Genomic DNA, 20,751 nt, shown 5'->3' with positions numbered 1-20,751 from the left:
GAACAGCCTGCTGCGATGCACGTAGGAGCGCCCCGTGTGCGGTGCGTGCGGTTGTGCTGTGCGGTTGATGGCCGGTACAGGTCGATGCCGTTGTCGGAGTAGAAGCGCAGGTGGACGACGGCGATGGGCGACTCAATCCGATCTATGATCGGTAAACCAAAAAGAGAAAACGCCGGTCGAGCGACCGGCGACGCAAAAAGAAAACCAATCTACGCATTGGAAAAAAAAGACTCGAGGGCAGCGGATCAACGGATCGGCGAACGAACCCTCATACGGGTTGCGCGGCCCCCGGAGTAGATCATGGAGATCGACCTCTCCGGGGCGGCGCGACGCAGAAGCTTGTACGACGGCTAGATCAAGGAGCGTGCCGCTCTGATACCATGTAGAAGGATAGAGAGGTAGAGCGATATGCGGAATATGATGGATGTATTATTGAGCCTCATGGGCATGGGCGAGTATATATAGGCATACAGGGGTCATCTTGAAGTACAAGACATCTATCTTAGACTACCTAAACCGTACATATACTCTAACAATGCGGTTTGAGATGCTCCTAGTTGCCGTGACTCGTTCACCTATCATTTTAACGCATTGCACGTCTCTGCTTTCCCGTTGTCTGCAGCAGGTGTACACGCAACGCAACAAGAGCACGATTCTGGACGGGTTACAGCACGCGGTCTGCAGCATGCCAGTGCACGCTCTGAAACATGCTCCCTCCGTTTCAAGAGATCCTATACGATGTGTGCAATTCAGACAGCGCATGCACCCTTGACATGATATCTTTCATCCGAAGGGAAAAAAAGGTTCTGATATCGATATCACTGATATCTCCAAATATCTAGCCCGTATGTTCATGCTTATCCTACCATAAATAGTCAAAGTGCATAATATCCTGACATCATAGACGAACATTCTCTCCTTTACTTTTCGATGGCAAAGGAGGTTTGCCGGCTTATGGGCAGATGATCATTGAGTCCGACACTCTTAGAGCATCTCCAGTCGCGTCCCCCAAACCGTCCCCCAAACCGCGCCAGATCGAGCGTTTGGGGGACGTGTTTCGTTCGTGCCGCGTTTGGGGGACGTCGCTCCCCAGCCGCGTCCCCAAACGCCGCCCCCAATCAGAAATTCAAGTAGATGCATTCAAAAGAGATCGTTCCCGCCGATTCGTCGCGATCAGAGTAGCGGCGATCGATCAAAGTACTGGGCGCGCGATCATATTACAGACCGGTGGTGCATGCAAATTAGAAGAAGGGGAAGGGGTTGGGCGACGGCGTCGTATCCTGAGTCGACGCCGGCCCGTCGAGCACGGTGACCTCGTCGCGATCTGCCTGTTGCTGTGCATGGTGCGTCTGCTCCGTCGCCGACGCAGAGGCCGACGCAGGTGTAGCAGTAGAAGACGCGTCAGCCTGCTCTTGCTGCGCTGCCGCTGCCGCCGATGCCGTGGCCAGGGCCGCTGCGTCCGCCGCCGCCATTTTGGCTTCGATGTCGTCGAGGATCTGGCCTTTGAAGAAGTTGTGCGCCGCTCGCGTCCGGGGAGACATACCCTCTGTCGACGTTCTCAGCAGGGACATGTCGTCCCTGCGTTTCTTGAGCTCCAGCTTCTCCTCTTGCCTCTTGAGCAGCTCGGCCCACCTTTGGTCGGCCTTCTTGTCGCGGGAGATAAAGGTCGAGGAGACGTTGGCGAGGCATTTCGTGATCGACGCCTGCGTCTTCTCAGACGACGCAGCGTCGGCCAAGGCGGCCTTGGCAGCCTTGTTGCCAGTAGGACGCCCTGTCGAAGTTGCCAGCGGCGCGTCCAGATCAATGGCGTCCTTCCCCTTGAATAGCGACAAGCGCGTCAGCCGCCATTTTCTCATTCATTTTGAGCTTGCCATAGCAATGCATGAGCACGAAAGACTTGTGACCTTCCGAGTTCTTCGCGTACAAATCCATGGCCCTATCAAACTAACCAAAGGAAGCAGAGTCATTTCATCGAACACAATGTAGGCGCTACGGATTATGGAAGAAAGAGTCGTACCAGTTTGGCGACGTCGGCGCCGCTGTCGCCTCTGGTCTCTAAGTCGTGATGGTACCCATGGAAGGAGTTCACCGACGCCTGGATGATGGCCCATCGCGTCGACATTGCCTTCTGGCTCCTCTTCATTGGCACTTTCTGGTAGTCGCTGTTGATGAGCTTGCGCTCATCGAACTCGGCCTTGATCCTCGCCCAATACTTCCCGCTTTTCTGGTTGGCGCCGATGATGCAGTCATGGCTCACCGTCGCCCACGACTCGCACAGACAAAGATCTTCCAGAACCGTCCACTTCGGGCCTCGTGTGCCCGACGCCTTCTTCTTCTTCTTCTTCTTCGTCCTCACGCCGTCCGCGTCTACCTCCACGAGATCATCGTCACCGGCACCCTCGTCGTCCTCTTCCTCGCCGCCCTCTTCGTCCTCATCGTCGTCCTCCTCGTCGTCCTCCACCCCGTCCTCTTCCTCGTCGTCCTCCACCTCAACCCCGTCGTCCTCCTCAGCACCGGCGCCGTCGTATTCGAGCGGACCCCTGCGGCCGGTGAAAGGGTCGCCGTCCGGACCGGGTCCTGGCTCGCGCTGCTCGTACGCCGGGGAGTAGAGGTTGTTGGGGTTGAAGCCGCCGTGCGGCAGCGCATCCTGGTAGTGCGGCGACAAGTTAGGTGTCACGCACCCGGGAGTGGCGGAGGGGCCGTCGTTGTAGAAGGCGGCTTGCGACGGAGAGATCACTCCCGGAACGTACACCGGCACGGACGTACTCCATGGGCTCGCGTTGGTGGCGGCGATACACCCGGCCATTACGTGCTGGTGCTGGCGCGCCGCCTGGGCCTTCTTCTCCAGCTCCGCCGCCCTCCGTCCTTTCCGCTCCGCCGTCGATAGCTTCCGGCGCAGGCAATCTTGCTGCCATTGATCGTTGGTCCATCCTTCAGGCTTCTTCTTTGCAGCCGGCGCCTTCCGCGGCTTCGCGAACGGCGCTGTCGCCCCTTTCGTCCCATTGCCCGGCGGCTTCTTGGCCGCTTTCTTCGCCATCTTTTTGGGGGCTGTCGGCGGCGCCATGTAGAGAGGGTAGCGGCGGCGGGTGGACGGCGGGAGGGAGAAAGAAATCGGCGGGATAGGAGAAATGAATCGGCGGCGGGATATGTTTTGGGAGGCCTGTGCGCGGCGGTATAGGCGCGATTTGGCGGGAGCGGCGGGATTTGGCGGGAGTGTGAGACGAATTTTCCCTGTGCCGCTGACGGGTCGGCCCCGCATCGGTTCGCCTCGCTTTTCGTTGTGTCCGGCGTCCCCGGAGCGTACCCTGTGGGACGGGGACGGGCTCGGGGCGCCGGACACCGTATCGGGCCGCGCCGGACAAAAATGGGCTTTGGGGGACGCGGCTGAAACACTTTTTTTTGTCCGGCGCGCCCCAAATCTCTTTGGAGGACGGTTTGGGGGACGCGACTGGAGATGCTCTAAGACCCGCGCCAATGCCGCCACTCGTGAAGCAGGGTCGCCTAGAATGAAGAGTTGGACATTGATGAAGGGACATCGTCACAGGGAAGCTCCGCCCTCACTAGCGTCGATCGAGCACCGGCAAATACAAGAAGCAAGGGCGCGTGCGTTTGCAGATGACCGGGCATGGAGACGGGCTGAACGCATCAGACCAAGGTGAAGAGCGATGGTAAGGCTCGCCTGTCATCCGGCCCGACCAACTACGAGTAGGCTACAATTAGTTTAAATTTGGTCATTCATCATTCAACTTTGTAATACTATATATAATATATTTTAAATAAGTTTAACTCGTCATTCAAATTTGTAACTTATATGCCGAACTGTAGCATCTCCAAACGCAACCTTGCTCTGTTAAGCAGTCTAGCCTGTTGTACAAATATGTATATACGTGTATTGTACCTTGTACTGATCCTTATATATAGTGGAAAGACGTGAGGGCTGTTTACCTCACGCAAAACCCTAAAATCATATTCCTATCTTGGTATCAGAGCCGCGCCGCCGCGAGCCCCTCTCCGCGTCGCGCGAGCAATTGATCTGATCGGAGCCTGTCGCCGCGAGCCCCTCTCCGCGGCATCGTCATGACAACGTCCTCGCTCACGACGACGGACCTCGGCGCCCTCACCTCTTCATCGACAGCCTCAACCCCTGCCGCGATCTCGCTCTCCGTCCCCGTCCGTCTCGATCACGGCAACTTCCTGCTGTGGAAGGGCCTCCTCTTGCCCAACCTTTCTGGCGCCGATCTCCATGGTCATCTTGATGGGACCAAGGCCGCGCCGAAAAAGGAGATCACCAGGGGGAGGGAGATAAGGCGGTGACCATCCCCAACTCCGCCTACCACTACTGGTGGACTCAGGATCAGAAGGTTCTGGGATTTCTTCTCGGAGCCATGGAGCCATCCATCTCGTGCCAGTTGATCGGCTGCAAGACGGCGGCCGCGGCGTGGACATCCGTTCATGCCATGTTCGGCGCCCACAGCCGCGCAAACGTTCGGAATATCCGACGTCAACTCCAGAGCCTGCGGAAGGAGGACCGATCCGCAGCTGAATACATGCACATGATGAAGTCACTGGCGGACTCCATGGCCACCGCTGGATCGCCCATCTCCGACAACGACCTCATCGATTACATCATCACCGGACTTGGCTCCGCGTACAACGGCATCGCGGCATCGCTCACTGTCGGTAACAAGTCCGTGCCCTACGTTGATTTCTATGCTCACATCCTCTCCTTCGAGGCACTCCAGGTGCAGCAGGCCCAAGTCGAAGGATGGACCTCGTCGGCCAACGCCGCCTCCAGACCCGCACCTCCTGCCGACCATCGCCCTCGCGCGCCAGACTACAACTAGGCACCTCCCGCTCAGGGTGCATATCGCCCCAACGGTGGGGGCAACCCGTATGGTGGTGGCGGCGGCAACCCCTACGGGGGGCACAACCCTTACACGGGGAACAACCCCTACCGGGGCAATAACGCCTATGGAGGCGGCAACACCTTCGACAACCGTGGAGGCGGGAACGGCGGCGGTGGCCGCAACGGTCGCGGCGGTGGTCGCGGCGGAGGTGGACGCAACGGAGGAGGAGGACGCCAGTGTTGGCGCCCACGCTGTGATTATTGCGGCTATTGGGGGCACCTTGCTCCCAATTGCCGTCGTGCTGCGGAGGACCAGCGCTCCGGCAACACCTTCAACAACCAGCGCTCCGGCAACGCAGCGTCAACTAGTGGTGGCGTGAATCACCAGTGGCATCTGGACAGCGGCGCCACAGACCACCTGACGAGTGAACTTGAGCGCCTCCAGTTTTACGAACGATATGGTGGCAAAGATCAAGTGCAAGTGGCTAATGGCTCAGGTTTGTCAATTTCTCATATTGGCTATTCGAATCTAGCTGGTTCATCACATCATCTTAAAAACATTCTTCATGTTCCTCACATTAGCAAAAATCTCCTTTCCGTTTTTCGCCTTGTTTTCGATAATGACGTGTTCGTTGAATTTCACCGTCATGCTTTCTTTGTAAAGGACAAGGCCACGAGGAGAGTCGTCCTTCAAGGTAGAAGTCATGGAGGGCTCTATCCTATTCCATTCGCCAAAGCGACGTTCGCCTCCACTCGTCATGCCTCCGCTAGTGTCAAGGTCACCCCATCACAGTGGCACCAACGTCTCGGTCATCCATCAAATAATGTAGTTCAATCTATCATTAGAACAAATGAACTTCCCTGTTCGTCGTCAGACAATTTATCTCTTGTGTGATGCTTGTCAGCGTGCTAAAAGTCATCAGTTGCCTTATTCTTTGTCATCTCATGTTACTACTATGCCTCTTGAGTTGATACACACTGATGTTTGGGGTCCAGCACGTGCTTCTTCGGGGGGTTACAAATATTATGTTAGCTTTGTCGATGACTATTTCCGTTTCTGCTGGATTTATCTTCTTAAAAATAAGTCCGACGTTGAGCAGATTTTTTATGCTTTACAGGCTCATGTTGAGCGTCTTTTGAATGCCAAAATTAAAGCTGTTCAATCTTATTGGGGAGGTGAGTACCATCGCCTTCACCAGTATTTTCAGCGCACGGGGATCTCACACCGTGTTTCCTGCCCACACACATCTCAGCAGAACGGTATTGCGGAGCGTAAACATTGTCACCTAGTAGAAACAGGTCTTGCCCTGCTCGCTCATTCTTCACTTCCTCTCCACTATTGGGATGAAGCGTTCCTTACGGCGTGCTACCTTATAAATCGTATGCCTACACCCGTTCTTAAGAATGAGACGCCCATGTTCCGACTCCTCCAGGTTCAGCCCAACTATTCTTCTCTTCGTATCTTTGGATGCGCATGTTCGCCGAGTCTCCGCAAATACAACTCTCATAAACTAGATTTTTGATCTAGGATGTGTGTCTTTCTCGGGTACAGCCCGATGCACAAGGGGTATAAGTGCTTGGATAAATCGACTGGGCGTATCTATATTTCTCGTGATGTAGTGTTTGATGAGACGGTGTTTCCTTTTGCTACACCCGGAGTTTCTGTTGATGTTTCCACTTTAGAACAATCCATTACGTTCCCTTCCGATGAACCGGTTACGAGTACGCCAATGCGAAATTATGACCTCACCTTTTTGTCCACTAATGCTCCTGTTTCAGATGTCCTTTGTCCTCAGGTGCCAGGTCCTGCAGACGACGCCACTCCTGCGTCGCCGATCGCTGTCTCGCCAGCACCTCTGATCGACGTGCATGGCACGGCCATGCAGGGCACGCCGCGCGCGGCCTCTGTCTCGCCTACGTCTGGGGCCGGCCCAGCGCCTGCTACCCCCAGCTCGGCTCCCATCACCCATGCATCGCCGATGCCATCGGGGCAGTCCGTGCCGCCTACTGTCGATACATCGGCCGCGGCACCATCGGCTGCCCCTCCCACTGACTCCACGCACGCTATGGTGACACGTGCGTGAGATCGCACCAGGACGGAGAAGGTTTACACCGATGGGACGGTTCGTTATGACCCACGTCGACGAGCGTTTTTTGCTGCACCATCATCTCATCGGGAAGCGTTGAAGGAGCCTGCCTGGTCTGCGGCCATGGCAGACGAGTTCGCTGCGCTCACACAGACCGGCACATGGAAATTGGTTCCGCGCCCTCCTGGCGTTAATATTGTTGGCAGCAAATGGATTTTTAAAACTAAACACCACCCTGATGGTAGCATTGATAAACACAAGGCCCGTTTGGTCGCGCGAGGTTTCACCCAGCAGCATGGAATCGACTATGGTGACACATTCAGTCCGGTTGTGAAGCCCGCGACAGTCCGTCTTGTGCTCTCCCTTGCAGTGTCTCGCGGCTGGAGTCTTCGTCAGGTTGATGTTAGCAATGCCTTCCTTCATGGTTTTTTGAGTGAAGATGTTTATATGCAACAGCCCCCAGGTTTTGAGGATGCGAGATATCCTTCACATGTATGCAAGCTCCAGCGGTCCATTTATGGTCTGAAGCAGTCGCCACGTGCCTGGTATGCTCATTTGAGTCAGCGTCTGTATGAGCTTTGTTTTTCAGCGTCTAAGGCCGATACATCTCTGTTTTTTCTCTCTCGTGATGGCGTTGAGATTTACATGCTGGTTTATGTTGACGATATTGTCATTTCTGGCTCTACCTCTGAGGCGGTGGATCGCTTGGTACATGCTCTTGTTGCTGCGTTTCCCATTAAGGATATGGGTAAGCTGGATTACTTTCTCGGACTGGAAGCATCTTACAATTCCGGGGGCATGACATTGACTCATCGGAAGTATGCGCTTGACCTTCTTCATCGAGTCAATATGGAGAATTGTAATTCAGCTCCCACTCCTCCGATGACATCGGAGAGGTTAGCCCGTGATACGAGTGTTGCTCTTAGTGCTGACGATGCTTTCAGGTACCGCAGTGTTGTGGGAGGCTTGCAGTATTTTACCCTGACTCGCCCAGATATTTCATTTGCTGTGAATAAGGTGTGTCAGTATCTCTCTCAACCCACTGAAGCTCATTGGGAAGCCGTGAAGCGAATTTTGCGATATGTCAAAGGGACTCTCCAAGTTGGCTTGCAGATTCGGAGATCTTCATCATCCATCATTAGTATCTTTACTGATGCAGATTGGGTTGGCTGTGTGGATGATCGCCGTAGCACGAGCGGTTTCGCCGTGTTTGTTGGTTCGAACATTATTTCGTGGAGTTCGAAGAAACAGCCAACAGTTTCGAGGTCCAGCACCGAGGCTGACTACAAAGCCTTGGCAAATGGTGCTGCTGAAGCATTGTGGGTTGATTCTCTTCTTAAAGAGCTTGGTGTAACTCAGCAGCATCCTCCCATATTATGGTGCGATAATCTTGGGGCTACATACCTGACGGCTAATCTAGTTTTCCAATGCTCGCATGAAACACATTGAGGTAGACTTTCACTTTGTGCGTGAACGAGTTACAGCGGGCCTATTGGATGTCAGGTTTATTTCCACTAATGATCAGTTGGTCGATGTGTTTACTAAACCGGCCACAAGACAGATGCTAGACAGATTTAAGAACAATCTTAACCTAGTTAGTAGAGGTTTAGATTGAGGGGGAGTGTTAAGTAGTCTAGCCTGTTGTACAAATATGTATATACGTGTATTGTACCTTGTACTGATCCTTATATATAGTCACGGGCGGAGCCACCACCGGGTCGAGCCGGGGCGACCGACCCCCCTCAAAATCTGGCGAAAAAAAAACGACCCCCACTCTCCCCAATCGTTATCGAGCGACCCGAGCGACAGTCGAGCGAACGGAGGCAGGCACGCAGCGACGGAGGAAGCACCGCGCCGCGCCGCCGCCGCCCCGCCCCGCTCCGGCGGCTCGCCGGCCGCACCGCCACGTTTCCCCGCCGCTCCGCCGTGCTCGCCCGGCCCTCCGCCGCCTCTCCCCGCCAGGTCCCGCCCTGCCCCGCCCCTTTCCCCCTTTCAGCTTCCACGGGCAGATGGAGGAGGGCGATGATGAATCTCGCAAGAGGGCACGCTTACAGGTCGATTTTCCTCCTCTTCTTCAACTTTGATACTTGCTTGCATCATTAAAGTAGAAATCAGGGGTTAGGGTTAGGCAAATGTTCCTAAAATTTTAGTTTCCTTTTCAATGTTGTAGGCAAATGTTCCCGAAATTTTTGATCTAGCAAATGTGGTTGCCGATCCCGGAATTCGGAGACCAATTGAGTCATTTGGTACCCCTGAAATCAGAGACAAAATGAGATGGGCATATTTATCGAGAGGTCTTGCTCGTGCAAATGGCTGTGATGGTGAGGTGAGCTCAGAAATTATGTTTTCTCTAAATTATCATACTCTCAGAAACTCAATTATCATACTCTCACAAACTGAACTTATATGTTATTGCTTGTAGGTTTGTGAACCAAAAAGGAGAGATCATGGAAAGATTGCTTGGTATTGATCATGTTCTTGATACTAGATCGGCTTCTTTGAAAAGCAATCTAGATGCAATGTTTCTTAAACATAATTTGTCCATGTCTAGATTAAGAGGTCAAGGATATGATGGTGCCTCTAATATGCGGGGTGAGCTACATGGTTTGAAAACATTGATATTGGCTGACAACCCTCATGCTTTTTATGTGCATTGTTTTGCCCACCAACTTCAATTGGTTGTTGTGGCGGTTGTGAAAAATGTTCTGCCAGTTGGTCAGTTCTTTGGTCACTTGAACAAGATTGTTCTTATGGTTAGTTCTTGTACACAGTTGCAAATAGTTGTCTTCAAATGTTTGTCTATGTATCAATTCTAAATGCACATATTTTGTAGGTGAGTGCCTCATGTAGAAAGAAAGATGCATTGTTGCAAGCGCATCATGACCGTATGGTAGCACAGCTAGAGAGTGGGGAGATCTCATCGGGTAGAGGCCAAAATCAAGAGACAAGTTTAACAAGACCAGGTGATACTCGTTGGGGGTCACACCATAAAACTCTAGTTCGTATTCAACTAATGTGGGATTCAATCATTGAAGCTCTATGCAGGTGTTTCTCATGATGGGACAGATGCCGAGGAGAAAGGTGTGGCTTCAGAGTTATATCATATACATGGAAACCTTTGAATTTGTTATTATCTTGCATTTGATGATTCGATTGTTTGGTTTAACAAATGGTTTGTCCAACGCATTGCAATCCAAAGATCAGAATATAGTGAGCGCCATGAATATGATTGTCTCACTGAAAAATGCATTGCAGAAATTGAGAGATGATGGATGGGAGCCTCTATTGCTTTCTGCTACTAACTTTTGTGGTGGAAGAAATATTGCAGTACCGAATATGGATGATAACATTGCAGCTAGAGGTTACCCAAGGAGCTCACGCAAGATGGTTACTTGCTTGCATCATTACAAGGTAGAAATCTTTAATGAGGTGCTTGATAGAAACATAGTTGAGATGAATCATAGATTTTCTGAAGCTTCTACACGCCTATTATTGTGCACTGCATGCCTTGATCCTAGAGACTCATTCAGCAACTTTGATAATGATATGCTACTTGAGCTTGCAACCATGTACTCTGCTGATTTCTCTTCACATGATTGTTCTCTATTGGTTGGTGAATTGGACATATATGTTGATGTGATGAAGAGAAGTCCTAATTTCATAGCTTGTGACAGTTTGAGTGATCTTGCTCTCAAGTTAGTACATAAGAGATACCATGAGACCTTTCCATTGGTCTACCGCCTTATTACACTTGCTTTGACATTACCTGTGGCAACATCATCAGTTGAGAGGGTTTTTTCGGCAATGAATATTATAAAATCATCTCTTCGGAACAAGATAGGGGATGATTGGCTCAATGATTTGATGATTTGCTATGTTGAGAAAGATATATTTGCCAAAATTGATGACAAGAAGATTATGCTACGTTTCCATTCCTACAACAACCGCAGAGGTCATCTTCCGCGGGGCTTTCGTCTTCCAAGCTTAGATACAACTTAATGGTATGATACTATCTTATCAAAATGTGGCTCTATTTTGGTGTTTATGTTTTTTATAGTCATTTTGTTGTTGTACTTGATGAAATATGCAAATTGAATATGTTTGAACCTCTTTTGTTGAATACATTTGCTCTTTTCTGTCAAAAAAAAAAAATTAGAGCTTAATTTCGACCCCCCTCAGTTCAATTTCTGGCTCCGCCGCTGTATATAGTGGAAAGACGTGAGGGCTGTTTACCTCACGCAAAACCCTAAAATCATATTCCTATCTTGCTCAACCTACGCGCCTGTTCAATCTGTCCGTCGCGAGTGCCGAGCATCGTTTGAGGAATAAGCTTGGGATGCTCTTATACAGCAGATGCACGCTGGATATAGACAGTTATGTAGTAGTTTCAACGTCGCGTTGCTGATATCACGAAATATCTTAGCCCGTACGTGTGCAACCTTATCCTAGCAAAAATAGGCAAACTGCATGATATCCTGACATCAGGGATGAACCGTCTCCCCCGCTACTCCCAGAAGGCGCTGGCGCACGCTGCATTGCCGTTGCACCCGTGTGCCGCAAGGAGCCTGTTCGTGTTCGGCATCTCAGCCTACGCCACGGATGCCCGCACGCATATCCGGCCGCGCTGCGAAAAGAGAGGGAATCGGCCACAAGTGGGGCTGGTCAGGCACGCAGGCCCGGTAGCAGCCCAGCTATTTTTAGCCATTTTTAGTAGCAACCCAACCGTGGACCGTCCAGAGCTGTTCAGCGGAGCAGCGCAGAACGGGCGTCAAGTGGCCCGGCCCACCGGGTCAGGATGGGAACGGGCCGACCCGGACCTGGCCTTGGCCCTGGCCCCTGTGGCCTCAAGGCCAAATTGCGGGGCCACGGGCCGACCCAATTTAAAACTGTCATTGGCCTTGCTGGCCCAATGGGTATTTCGGGCCGACCCAAATTCTAACTTTGATGTATTTTTGCTGTTGTCCTGATTCGCCAAAAAAGTAATTGATTATGCGATCAATATATAGGCAGTGACTATTTCACCTACATATCAATATAGTAGTATGCAGCGTGCAATTACGTGACCATCACTTTTCCCGTAAACATTTTTTCCTTGAGGGACCATCATTGTCCGTTAAACATTTCAGTATGTGTCACGTATGCAATACTTGTGCAAGCATTCTTGTCAATGAAAAGACAAAGTGAGCCAGCTGATTTAGCCTTTTAGGCAGTTGCAGACTCGTTTTAGTTCTGAGATTGCTTCAGAAGCTTAGTTCAGCTAGCGATCGAGTGAGGCGGTGGAGACACGTCCCGCCCCGTGAGCAGGACAACGAACAGGTCGGGCCGACGAATCAGACGTAGCTGCTTGCTGATGTGTATACAAGGTGGGTCGACCCGGCCGACCCAGCGGGTCAATCGATGCCGGCCCTATTGGCCCAAATCTTTTTTAGGGCCGACCCATGCGACCCGTTGGCCCCAGTTTTTTGGGTCGGGTCGGCGACCCGCCGGGTCGACCCGGCCCATTCCCATCCTGACCACCGGGCAAGCATAATGTGCCGACATGGTGCACCGTACGCCCCGTCGCTGGCCGGCGGTCCCCGTCGCCGTCGAGTGCGACCACCGCACGTCTCCACCAGGCCACCACCACGAGCACCAAGCGCGGCTCGGATAGATACGCGCGCCGCGCGCCTCCACCGGTAACAATTGGGCAAAGGAGGAGGCCGCTTTTGTTTCTATTTCTGCCCATCCAGCTTGGGACCCGCAGGTGAGAAGAGAAAGCTGCCCGCCGCTTCGCGAAGCTTCCGGACGACTGGCCAATCCCCTGCGCGCCGTGGTCGGCCCTGTTGGGGCCGCTCCCGACCGGCCACCATCGCATTGTTTAAGACGCGGATGATGCTGCTACTAATTAAAACCGAATAAACCATGAGTCAGGGGCTACGTGCACCAAAACAAGATTACGCAGGGATGTCCTATACAAGATGTTCCTACGCCGCCAGGATGGCAATGAAATTGGGAACTCTGCTAATTCGTTGCGAAAGTTTTTACACACGATCTAACCAATTTGGTCTGTGTTCACAGGCACGCTATAAAATCATGGGTATGGAACCCCACTTAATCGTCTTTGAAAAAATTACAAAAAAAACCTACAGTATATGTAAGAATATCAACATGTGATAAATCCACATACTCCTAGAAAGTCAGAACCTAGCCCAGTGTGTGGATCATTTTTGCCCGGTCCTTGCGGGACTGTCCTTCTAGCAATTGCAAAGTCTAGACCCTAATAAACATAAAAAAGGTGTACTCAGCGCTAAAAGCTTCCACACATTATGGATCTTGACCTTCAAGAGACAGTCATAGATGGAAAATTGATGAAGGAACCGCTCTTGGACGTTCCAATCGAGAGTGGCGTGTCAGATTGTTTTGCTTTTTGCCGTTGTGTCCTACATACCATCTTGGCCCGCTAAAGTAATAAAGCATCCTTTATCAAAAAAAAAAAAAAACTAGTGTTTGGTTGCGCACAAGACTCTTAGTTATATTTTGTGCTATATTTTTGTTTTTCATGTTTAATAGGGGAAAATGACGAGAGCATTGATTGTGCATGGACTTGTCTCTTCCATCCCACTGATTATACCAACGAGGCTCTCTTCGTTACCAACATGGCCATGTAAGTGTGTGTTCAGATGAGCCTAGACTTCATGCCTTATTTGTGTGTTCCAGTCGGTTTGCAAAATATTTAGATATATGACCCACTATGGTAGAGGGATTTCTAACCTCGTGACGTGGGCGGGCACATGATACGTACAATGGGTATTCAAATTAGGCAAAAGAAAATCAATAGCAGCCTCGACATCGTTGTGCCGTTGAATTAATCGAACTTGGAGCTGAACTGCTGGATACCTGACGAGGCTAGCACCGGAGCAATCTACTGCTGTTGTAGGTACAAAAGGTTTAGTGTAGATGTTATGGGTAAGGAGGACAAGCAGATTGGTTCGACTTAGCAGGCTGAATACCATGTAATTTTTCTTGGCTGAATATAATGGGTATTCCATTCGCAAAAAAAGAGAGAATATAATGGGTATTCACCTGAATTACTCTTGAATAAGCTTGTGCCCGATGTTGCCTCGTGATCCAAACATGCCGAGGTGATTATGGATTATGCCGCTACGCATCACATATTGGAGGTCGGTTACATCGTGGTCGATTGATCATGTTTTGGTTAAAAAATGCAACTATTTCTCATTTAGTTTTTATTTTATTTTGGATTTGATTGCTTGAGTTACTTCCCTAATGCTCAATATTCGACCGTGTTAAAGAAAAAATATTTAAGAAGAAGAGAGTGTGGCATGTCCCAATTCAAAAAATGCAAATGACCTTATAGCTACTAATATTTATACTAATCATAGCTAAATACAAAGTCCAACACTTAATTTTTTTAAGCTTGGCACCTCCACCTATTTTATCTTAGCCTCGTCCATGAGAAGAGGACATCCTTTCTCGTAAAAAAAAGCACATTCTTGAAAGCACATTCATGAGTATGTTGTTCTTGTTTTTATTAAGAGGTTTACATGTTCGCGCGTCATGATTCAAAACAAACGTACCGTCGCTAGTCGTCATCTCGAAGTAATCTAGGGAGAAAACTCCAATCAGCACCATGGAAGCACGGAAGGAATATTTTAGAGTACTCAATATTTTAACTGGTGGACGCGGCGAGCGCCGGAGGTCAAATTCGTTGTGCAAATTGCGGTAGGCCACGCCTCTCCGCCCACCACCCCACTCCCCCGGCTGACGCCACGTAGAGCTTCTGGGGTCCTCACCTCCGGGCAGCTTCCAGAAACTTCCGGCCGTTTCCTGGCCAGGAACGCCCGGCCGGATCCAGCGGCTCCGCGCGCGCCACGTGTACGGTCCCGGCCACGCTGGCGTCTGACGTGGCTCCCCCGCCCCCGACGAAACTGATACGCCCCAAATCTCGCTGCCTCCAGCCTCACGCTTGGAAAGCTAGCGAGCGCTCCCCTCTTCGCCAAACCAACGACATCTGCGCTCCCTGTGGCCGCCAGCGAGCGAGCGAGGGCGAGCGAGGCGGTGGCCGAGACGGAGGTAACAGCGGCGGCGGCGAGCACGGAGATTCCCGAGGAGATGAACGGCGGCGGCGGCGGCGGGGAAGTGGGTTTAGTAGGGGGAGGGGAGGAGGCCATGGAGGAGGACGGCGCGCAGGGGGCGGGGAGGGGGCAGGTGGTGCTGATGTGGGGGTACCTCCCCGGCGTCTCGCCGCAACGCTCGCCGATGCTGGGCCCCGTGCCCGTCAGGCTGCCCCCGGCGGCGGCCGGCGACGAGTGGAAGGACGTCTGCGGCGGAGGGTGCGGCTTCGCCATGGCCATCTCCGGTGACGCATCTCGCTTTCCCCCTTCCCATTTTTTTTTGGTTCCGTTCGCTTTCTCTTTCTTCCAGTTTATTCGTTTGTTGGTTGGTTCTTCCCGTTTTCTGCGTAGATCTACTGCCTACTGCCTGGCTGTGTCGGCTTGTGCGGTTCCTGCGGAGGGTCACTTCTAGGATTGCGAACTGACGAGCGAAGGAGCATTTTGCAACGCAAGTACTTTGTGCTAGTACCGTGTTGAATTTTTTTTCTGAAACTGGGAGTCTGGGATGCATTTGAAACAGCTGACTGAAATTGCATTTTTCAAGGGTGGTTGGGTTTTGCACGACAGTTGGCTTGGCCTTGAGGTGTCTCTCGTCAATCATTGTGGCAAGCTTGCGGTGGTTTGCGTAGTCTGATTATGTTGTAGGTACAAGTGTCTGTCCATTTCTTAGAGGTGAGCGAATGTGTGTGTATTTGGGGATTTGTTCCGCCGAGTGCCAAGTATCTCCGATTTTTCTGGACCCTTATTCAGATTTCTCAGTGGTGAGCGAGTGTGTGGCTTTGGGATTTCGTTTCAGGGAAAAAAAATTAGGGATGAATCATTCTGTCGACGTGGGGGGTTTTCCGCTGAGTGCAGAGAAAATGAGAGGAGCCCGCAGTTAGATTTGTCCAGCAAAGTTTATTTCTGATTTTTCTGGTGATGCACGCATGGATCAATTCATTACTGGTGCGATAGAAGCAGGAGGGCGACGAAAGGGCCTCAAATTCTTGGACTGTCTCAAATCCTTCCTTTGTTTGAACATTATACTGGTGGTTTGCTCTTTTTTTTGACATGATGAATTTGCTCTTTTATTGGTTGAAAATTTCCACAAAATTTCATGATGTTCAAATCAGCGTTTCAAAATTCAGACTGTTCATACTAACTGCCTTACAAAAGATTTCTGTTCAGTGATATGCCAAAATGAACATTTTCTTTCAAGGCTGTCTTGCTCAATGTGACCAAGTTCTAATCATCATGTGTTTTCCATTTGCTTTAGAGTCCGGAAAACTCCTCACCTGGGGCTCTACTGACGATATGGGTCAAAGTTATGTGACTGCTGGGAAGCACGAGGTAAAGCTAACATGTTTGTTGCCTTTGCTCTTGTCTGCACGACGAGCATACTCGGATGACAAACATTACTAACGGAGTATCTTGTGCCTCTCAGGAGACTCCAGAGGCTTTTCCTCTTCCTAGTGATGTTGCGATAGTGAGGGCTGACGCTGGGTGGGCTCACTGTGTTGCAATAACAGGTATATGGCTAATCAGAGATGCAAAACTTCGGAGAGAGCTCGTAGTTTTGGTATTCGTACTCTTCTCATGAATGTTATGCGGGACCAGATGAAGGGGTTGTCTATACATGGGGTTGGAAAGAATGTGTCCCAACTGGAAGGATCGTCGCAGAACAATCTTCAGTTGGAACTTTGGAGAAGGATGGAAGACAGAGCACAACTGCCAATGACCAAGGTTGTGACGCATGCCACCTAACCTTTTTCAGCTCATATAAGCTTCCCTCTAGCAACTCATTACAAATATACTCCCTACCGTTCCAAAATTATTGAAGTTCTAGGTTTGTCCTAAGTCAAACATCTTTATGTTTTTACCCAAATTATAAGAAAATGTGTCAATATCTACAGCGTTTATATACTATGAAAGTATATTGTATGATGAATCTAAAAGAACTAAATTGGGTGGTAGATGTTGATGTATTTTCCTACAAACTTGGTCAAAGTTAATATAATTTGATTTACTGAAACCAAGAATTTCAATTATTTTGGAACGGATGGAGTATCATATAACAAAGGTAATTCCTTGCAGTCAGCCCCAAGTCACAGGTGTCTAGGACAAGCAGCGGAGCGGCATCTGGTCCTTCTGAAAGTAGAGGTACCGAGGATAGCACAAAGAGACGCCGGTTATCTTCAGCAAAACAGGCACAAGACAGTTCGACATCTAATGATGAAAACCTTTCCGCACCACCTTGTATTGTCACATTTAATACTGGAGTGAAAATATCAGCAGTAGCTGCTGGTGGTCGGCATACATTAGCACTATCAGGTAATGTACATTAGTGAATTTAGTAGAGTTGTAGTACTATCATTTAACCCATGTAGGGAGCTTTGCTGATTGACACCCGATGTTTTGGGAAACCTTCAGATTTTGGTCAGGTATGGGGATGGGGATATGGAGGAGAAGGGCAACTGGGCCTGGGGTCCAGAATCAGGACAGTTTCCTCTCCTCATCCTATACCCTGCATTGAATCGGCTTCGTATGGCAAGGATCGGCCAGCAGCTATGAAAGGCAACAAAAACGCTGAAGGGCATATCACGAAGGTCATGGGAAATCGTGTGAATTCCATTGCTTGTGGAGGACGCCATAGTGTTGCGGTAACAGGTCTGTTCTTTCTTTCAATCTCTTTCTGGCAACTCTTTCTGGTACCTTTCTTCTTTGATCTCAAGGTGGCATGTGCCAATAATTTAGGGGGACTTCTTTCTGGCTTCTAGGATGACTTCTCCCAGAAGCTACCCTCCCTCAGCTTCTCCTAGAAGGCCGTCTCCCAAACTTGTTTAAACTTCTAAATTAGTCTTCCCAATACTAATTTAGAAGAATCTGGACACATTCCTGTGAGGGCAACAGTAGATATTTTCAAATTGTGAGTTTTGGTGTGGCATTATGGTGTAAAATATTATTCGGTAGTGACCCTTTTCAATAGTCGAGCTTGTAAGACATCAGACTTGTAAAGCTAAGAGGAGTTTTCTTCTATAGAAGATATTTCTCCAACCAAACCACAATATTAGCAACTGTTCACATGTAGCGCTCTTTTGCCAGTTCAAACATTGTTTTCAAGAGAAAAAGTAGCTCTCACAATTTCAAGGGAAAAGGGTCTCCCAAACTTGTTAAAACTTCTAAATTAGTCTTCCCAATACTAATTTAGAAGAATCTGGACACATTCCTGTGAGGGCAACAGTAGATATTTTCAAATTGTGAGTTTTGCTGTGGCATTATGGTGTAAAATATTATTCGGTAGTGACCCTTTTCAATAGTCGAGCTTGTAAGACATCAGACTTGTAAAGCTAAGAGGAGTTTTCTTCTATAGAAGATATTTCTCCAACCAAACCACAATATTAGCAACTGTTCACATGTAGCGCTCTTTTGCCAGTTCAAACATTATTTTCAAGGGAAAAAGTAGCTCTCTTTTGCCATTGGACGTATCATGGATTACTGCAAGAAGACCTGAGGCCTCGGGACTTTGTGTGGCTTGGCTGTGGTGTTGGGGACTGAGGAGGCGTATGATTGGAAACTAGTCCTTTTTTCTTGGCCTTGTCACCTTAATGGAAAACTTTGAAAACATAGCGCCCTTAATTCTAGTTGTAAGTTCCCTGCATTTTTTTAACAGCTCTCTCTTGTTCGCAGATTCAGGAGCACTTCTTGCATTTGGGTGGGGACTGTATGGACAGGTTAGACTTTCATATCTTGTCAAATCGGCTGGAGGATCAAACAAGTTCGTGATTCCAATAATATATTTTCTATGGATTAAACACATTCAAATACCTAGCAGAAATGCATGTGACTTTGTATATTGCATAATTCCATTATGGGTCAACATAGTCAACCACTGATAAGACTTTGGAAAGTACCATCTCAAAATAGTTTATCTCGTAATAACTTCCCAACTGAGGCCCAGTAAGATGTGCTATCTCTAATCTATTTTTTTGCAAACATGATGAATGATGTGCCACAAATGGTTTGGGTTCCTCATTTTCATGTTATTATTTTTACATGAGGCAGTATAATGACAGTGATTAACATAATGTACTTGAGTTATGTTCTATGTTTTGAGATGTTATGCAGTTTGATACTTATTATGATCAAGCCAGTGACTCGGTGTTCTTAATTACTGTGCTCTTTATTTCAGTGTGGACAAGGGAACACGGATGATGTTTTGAGTCCAACATGTGTATCATCTATTCTAGGGGTGAAGATGCAAGATGTTGCTGCAGGGTTATGGCACACTGTATGTATATCTGCAGATGGGGGTGTCTATTCGTTCGGAGGCAACCAGTTCGGGCAGCTAGGGATTGGTTCTGATCAGGCTGAGGTAGGAATTTTGATTCTTTTTTCATTCTAATTACATCAGTAAATTTATTTAGGGCTAGTGATCACGTCCCCCTGACTTAAGTACTCGATAGCCTACTGCCACATATGTGCATAGCTATCTGCAGAGTTCACTCAATACATGATAACCATAAATGTAAGATTGATGTTTCCTTTCAACGCAGACTATACCAAAATTGGTGGAAGCCCCAAGCTTGGAGGATAAGAATGCAAGATCGGTTTCCTGTGGAGCTCGTCATAGTGCGATAATAACAGGTACTACTTCAGAATGGTCGTGTTTTCTTCTGGAATGAATTTGTTCTAAACCATGCTATTAGCAAGCAGTTATCAATGTCTTATTGCAACATGCATCTGAAATGTCTTGCTGATTCTAAGAGTGTTGTGAAATTTTTGCAGATGAAGGGGAGGTCTTCTGCTGGGGATGGAACAAGTACGGCCAGGTAGGTATCTCTTGACTTTGTTTTTCCACGGGTGAAGTGGAAGAACTTGCTCTGGTATCTATTTTTTGCTCCTGTTGCTGGAAGCTTGCTCTGATATCTTAATCTGGGAGTTGCGGGTGCAGCTGGGTCTCGGCGACTCTATGGACAGAAATGTGCCATGCATGGTTCCTGTGGAAGCCTATCGCCCGCTGAATGTGTCATGTGGTTGGTGGCACACATTGGTGCTCGCGGAGTCTCCTACGTGAACCCTAACAAGGCGGAACTGCTCGTAGATGACATTTTTGTTAGGAATTTGGTAGACTCAGCCAGGTCTCTTGTACATACATGACGGTGCATACAGATATATGTGTATCCATTCTTTCCAGTGCACCATTACAGCGTGCGTCGTGGACAGGTTTGTATTCCTCTGGTCAAGAAGTATTGCATGTACGCTTGCACTGTTGTTTAACTGTGTATACAGTCAAGTAGGATTTGCCACCCTTGTTGCTTGAAAGTGCTCGTCATTGTGCCTACACGCTCTCGCATTTCTTTCTACTTCTCTTAACAGAGGCACTTGCTCTCTTAACACAGATCTACGACAGGAATTACAAACCATGAAATACTGGGTTCTGTTTTTCACTGTTCCTCTGAGAAGCGAGATTAGCTGGAAAGCAGAAATGGCAGCTGCTGTGCTCCTTAGCTGTACATGGCATCAAGCGGGCATGCTGTAGCTTTGCGAGTTTGTGTGCAACAGGTGACTACATCATGTCAAGAGAGCTCCTCATCCACAACAACAAAAAATTGAACCGAAAATTGCTGCCCCTCATACAAAACACTATACACCGAACAGGGGAAGCTACAAAGGTTCACGGATAATAAGGTTACAGATGACTAGTGCAATAGCCTGTTGCAAAATG

General features: G+C 49.2%; 1 protein-coding gene across 1 annotated transcript; it reads left to right on the top strand.

The window, feature by feature from the left end:
- Positions 1-15,045: 15,045 nt before the first annotated feature.
- On the top strand, positions 15,046-20,303 carry LOC124665776 (ultraviolet-B receptor UVR8-like). The gene is made up of 11 exons (XM_047203154.1): positions 15,046-15,292; positions 16,303-16,376; positions 16,471-16,555; positions 16,644-16,769; positions 17,121-17,357; positions 17,457-17,693; positions 18,714-18,757; positions 19,216-19,398; positions 19,580-19,670; positions 19,812-19,855; positions 19,978-20,303. Exons 1-11 carry the CDS (start codon positions 15,046-15,048, stop codon positions 20,098-20,100), a joined length of 1,491 nt encoding a protein of 496 aa, XP_047059110.1. The 3' UTR covers positions 20,101-20,303.
- The last annotated feature ends 448 nt before the right edge of the window (positions 20,304-20,751 follow it).

Source organism: Lolium rigidum, chromosome 6, assembly GCF_022539505.1.
Source record: "Lolium rigidum isolate FL_2022 chromosome 6, APGP_CSIRO_Lrig_0.1, whole genome shotgun sequence".
Classification (NCBI taxonomy): Eukaryota; Viridiplantae; Streptophyta; class Magnoliopsida; order Poales; family Poaceae; genus Lolium; species Lolium rigidum.
This window is presented reverse-complemented; position numbering and strand designations above follow the sequence as displayed.

Bases quoted from the DNA above. Each gene is read 5' to 3' on its own strand.
- LOC124665776 (XM_047203154.1), top strand. From the start codon at position 15,046: ATGAACGGCGGCGGCGGCGGCGGGGAAGTGGGTTTAGTAGGGGGAGGG. The intron at 16,770-17,120 runs GTTGTGACGCAT...AATTCCTTGCAG, and splicing joins CACAACTGCCAATGACCAAG to TCAGCCCCAAGTCACAGGTG. The intron at 17,358-17,456 runs GTAATGTACATT...GGAAACCTTCAG, and splicing joins GCATACATTAGCACTATCAG to ATTTTGGTCAGGTATGGGGA.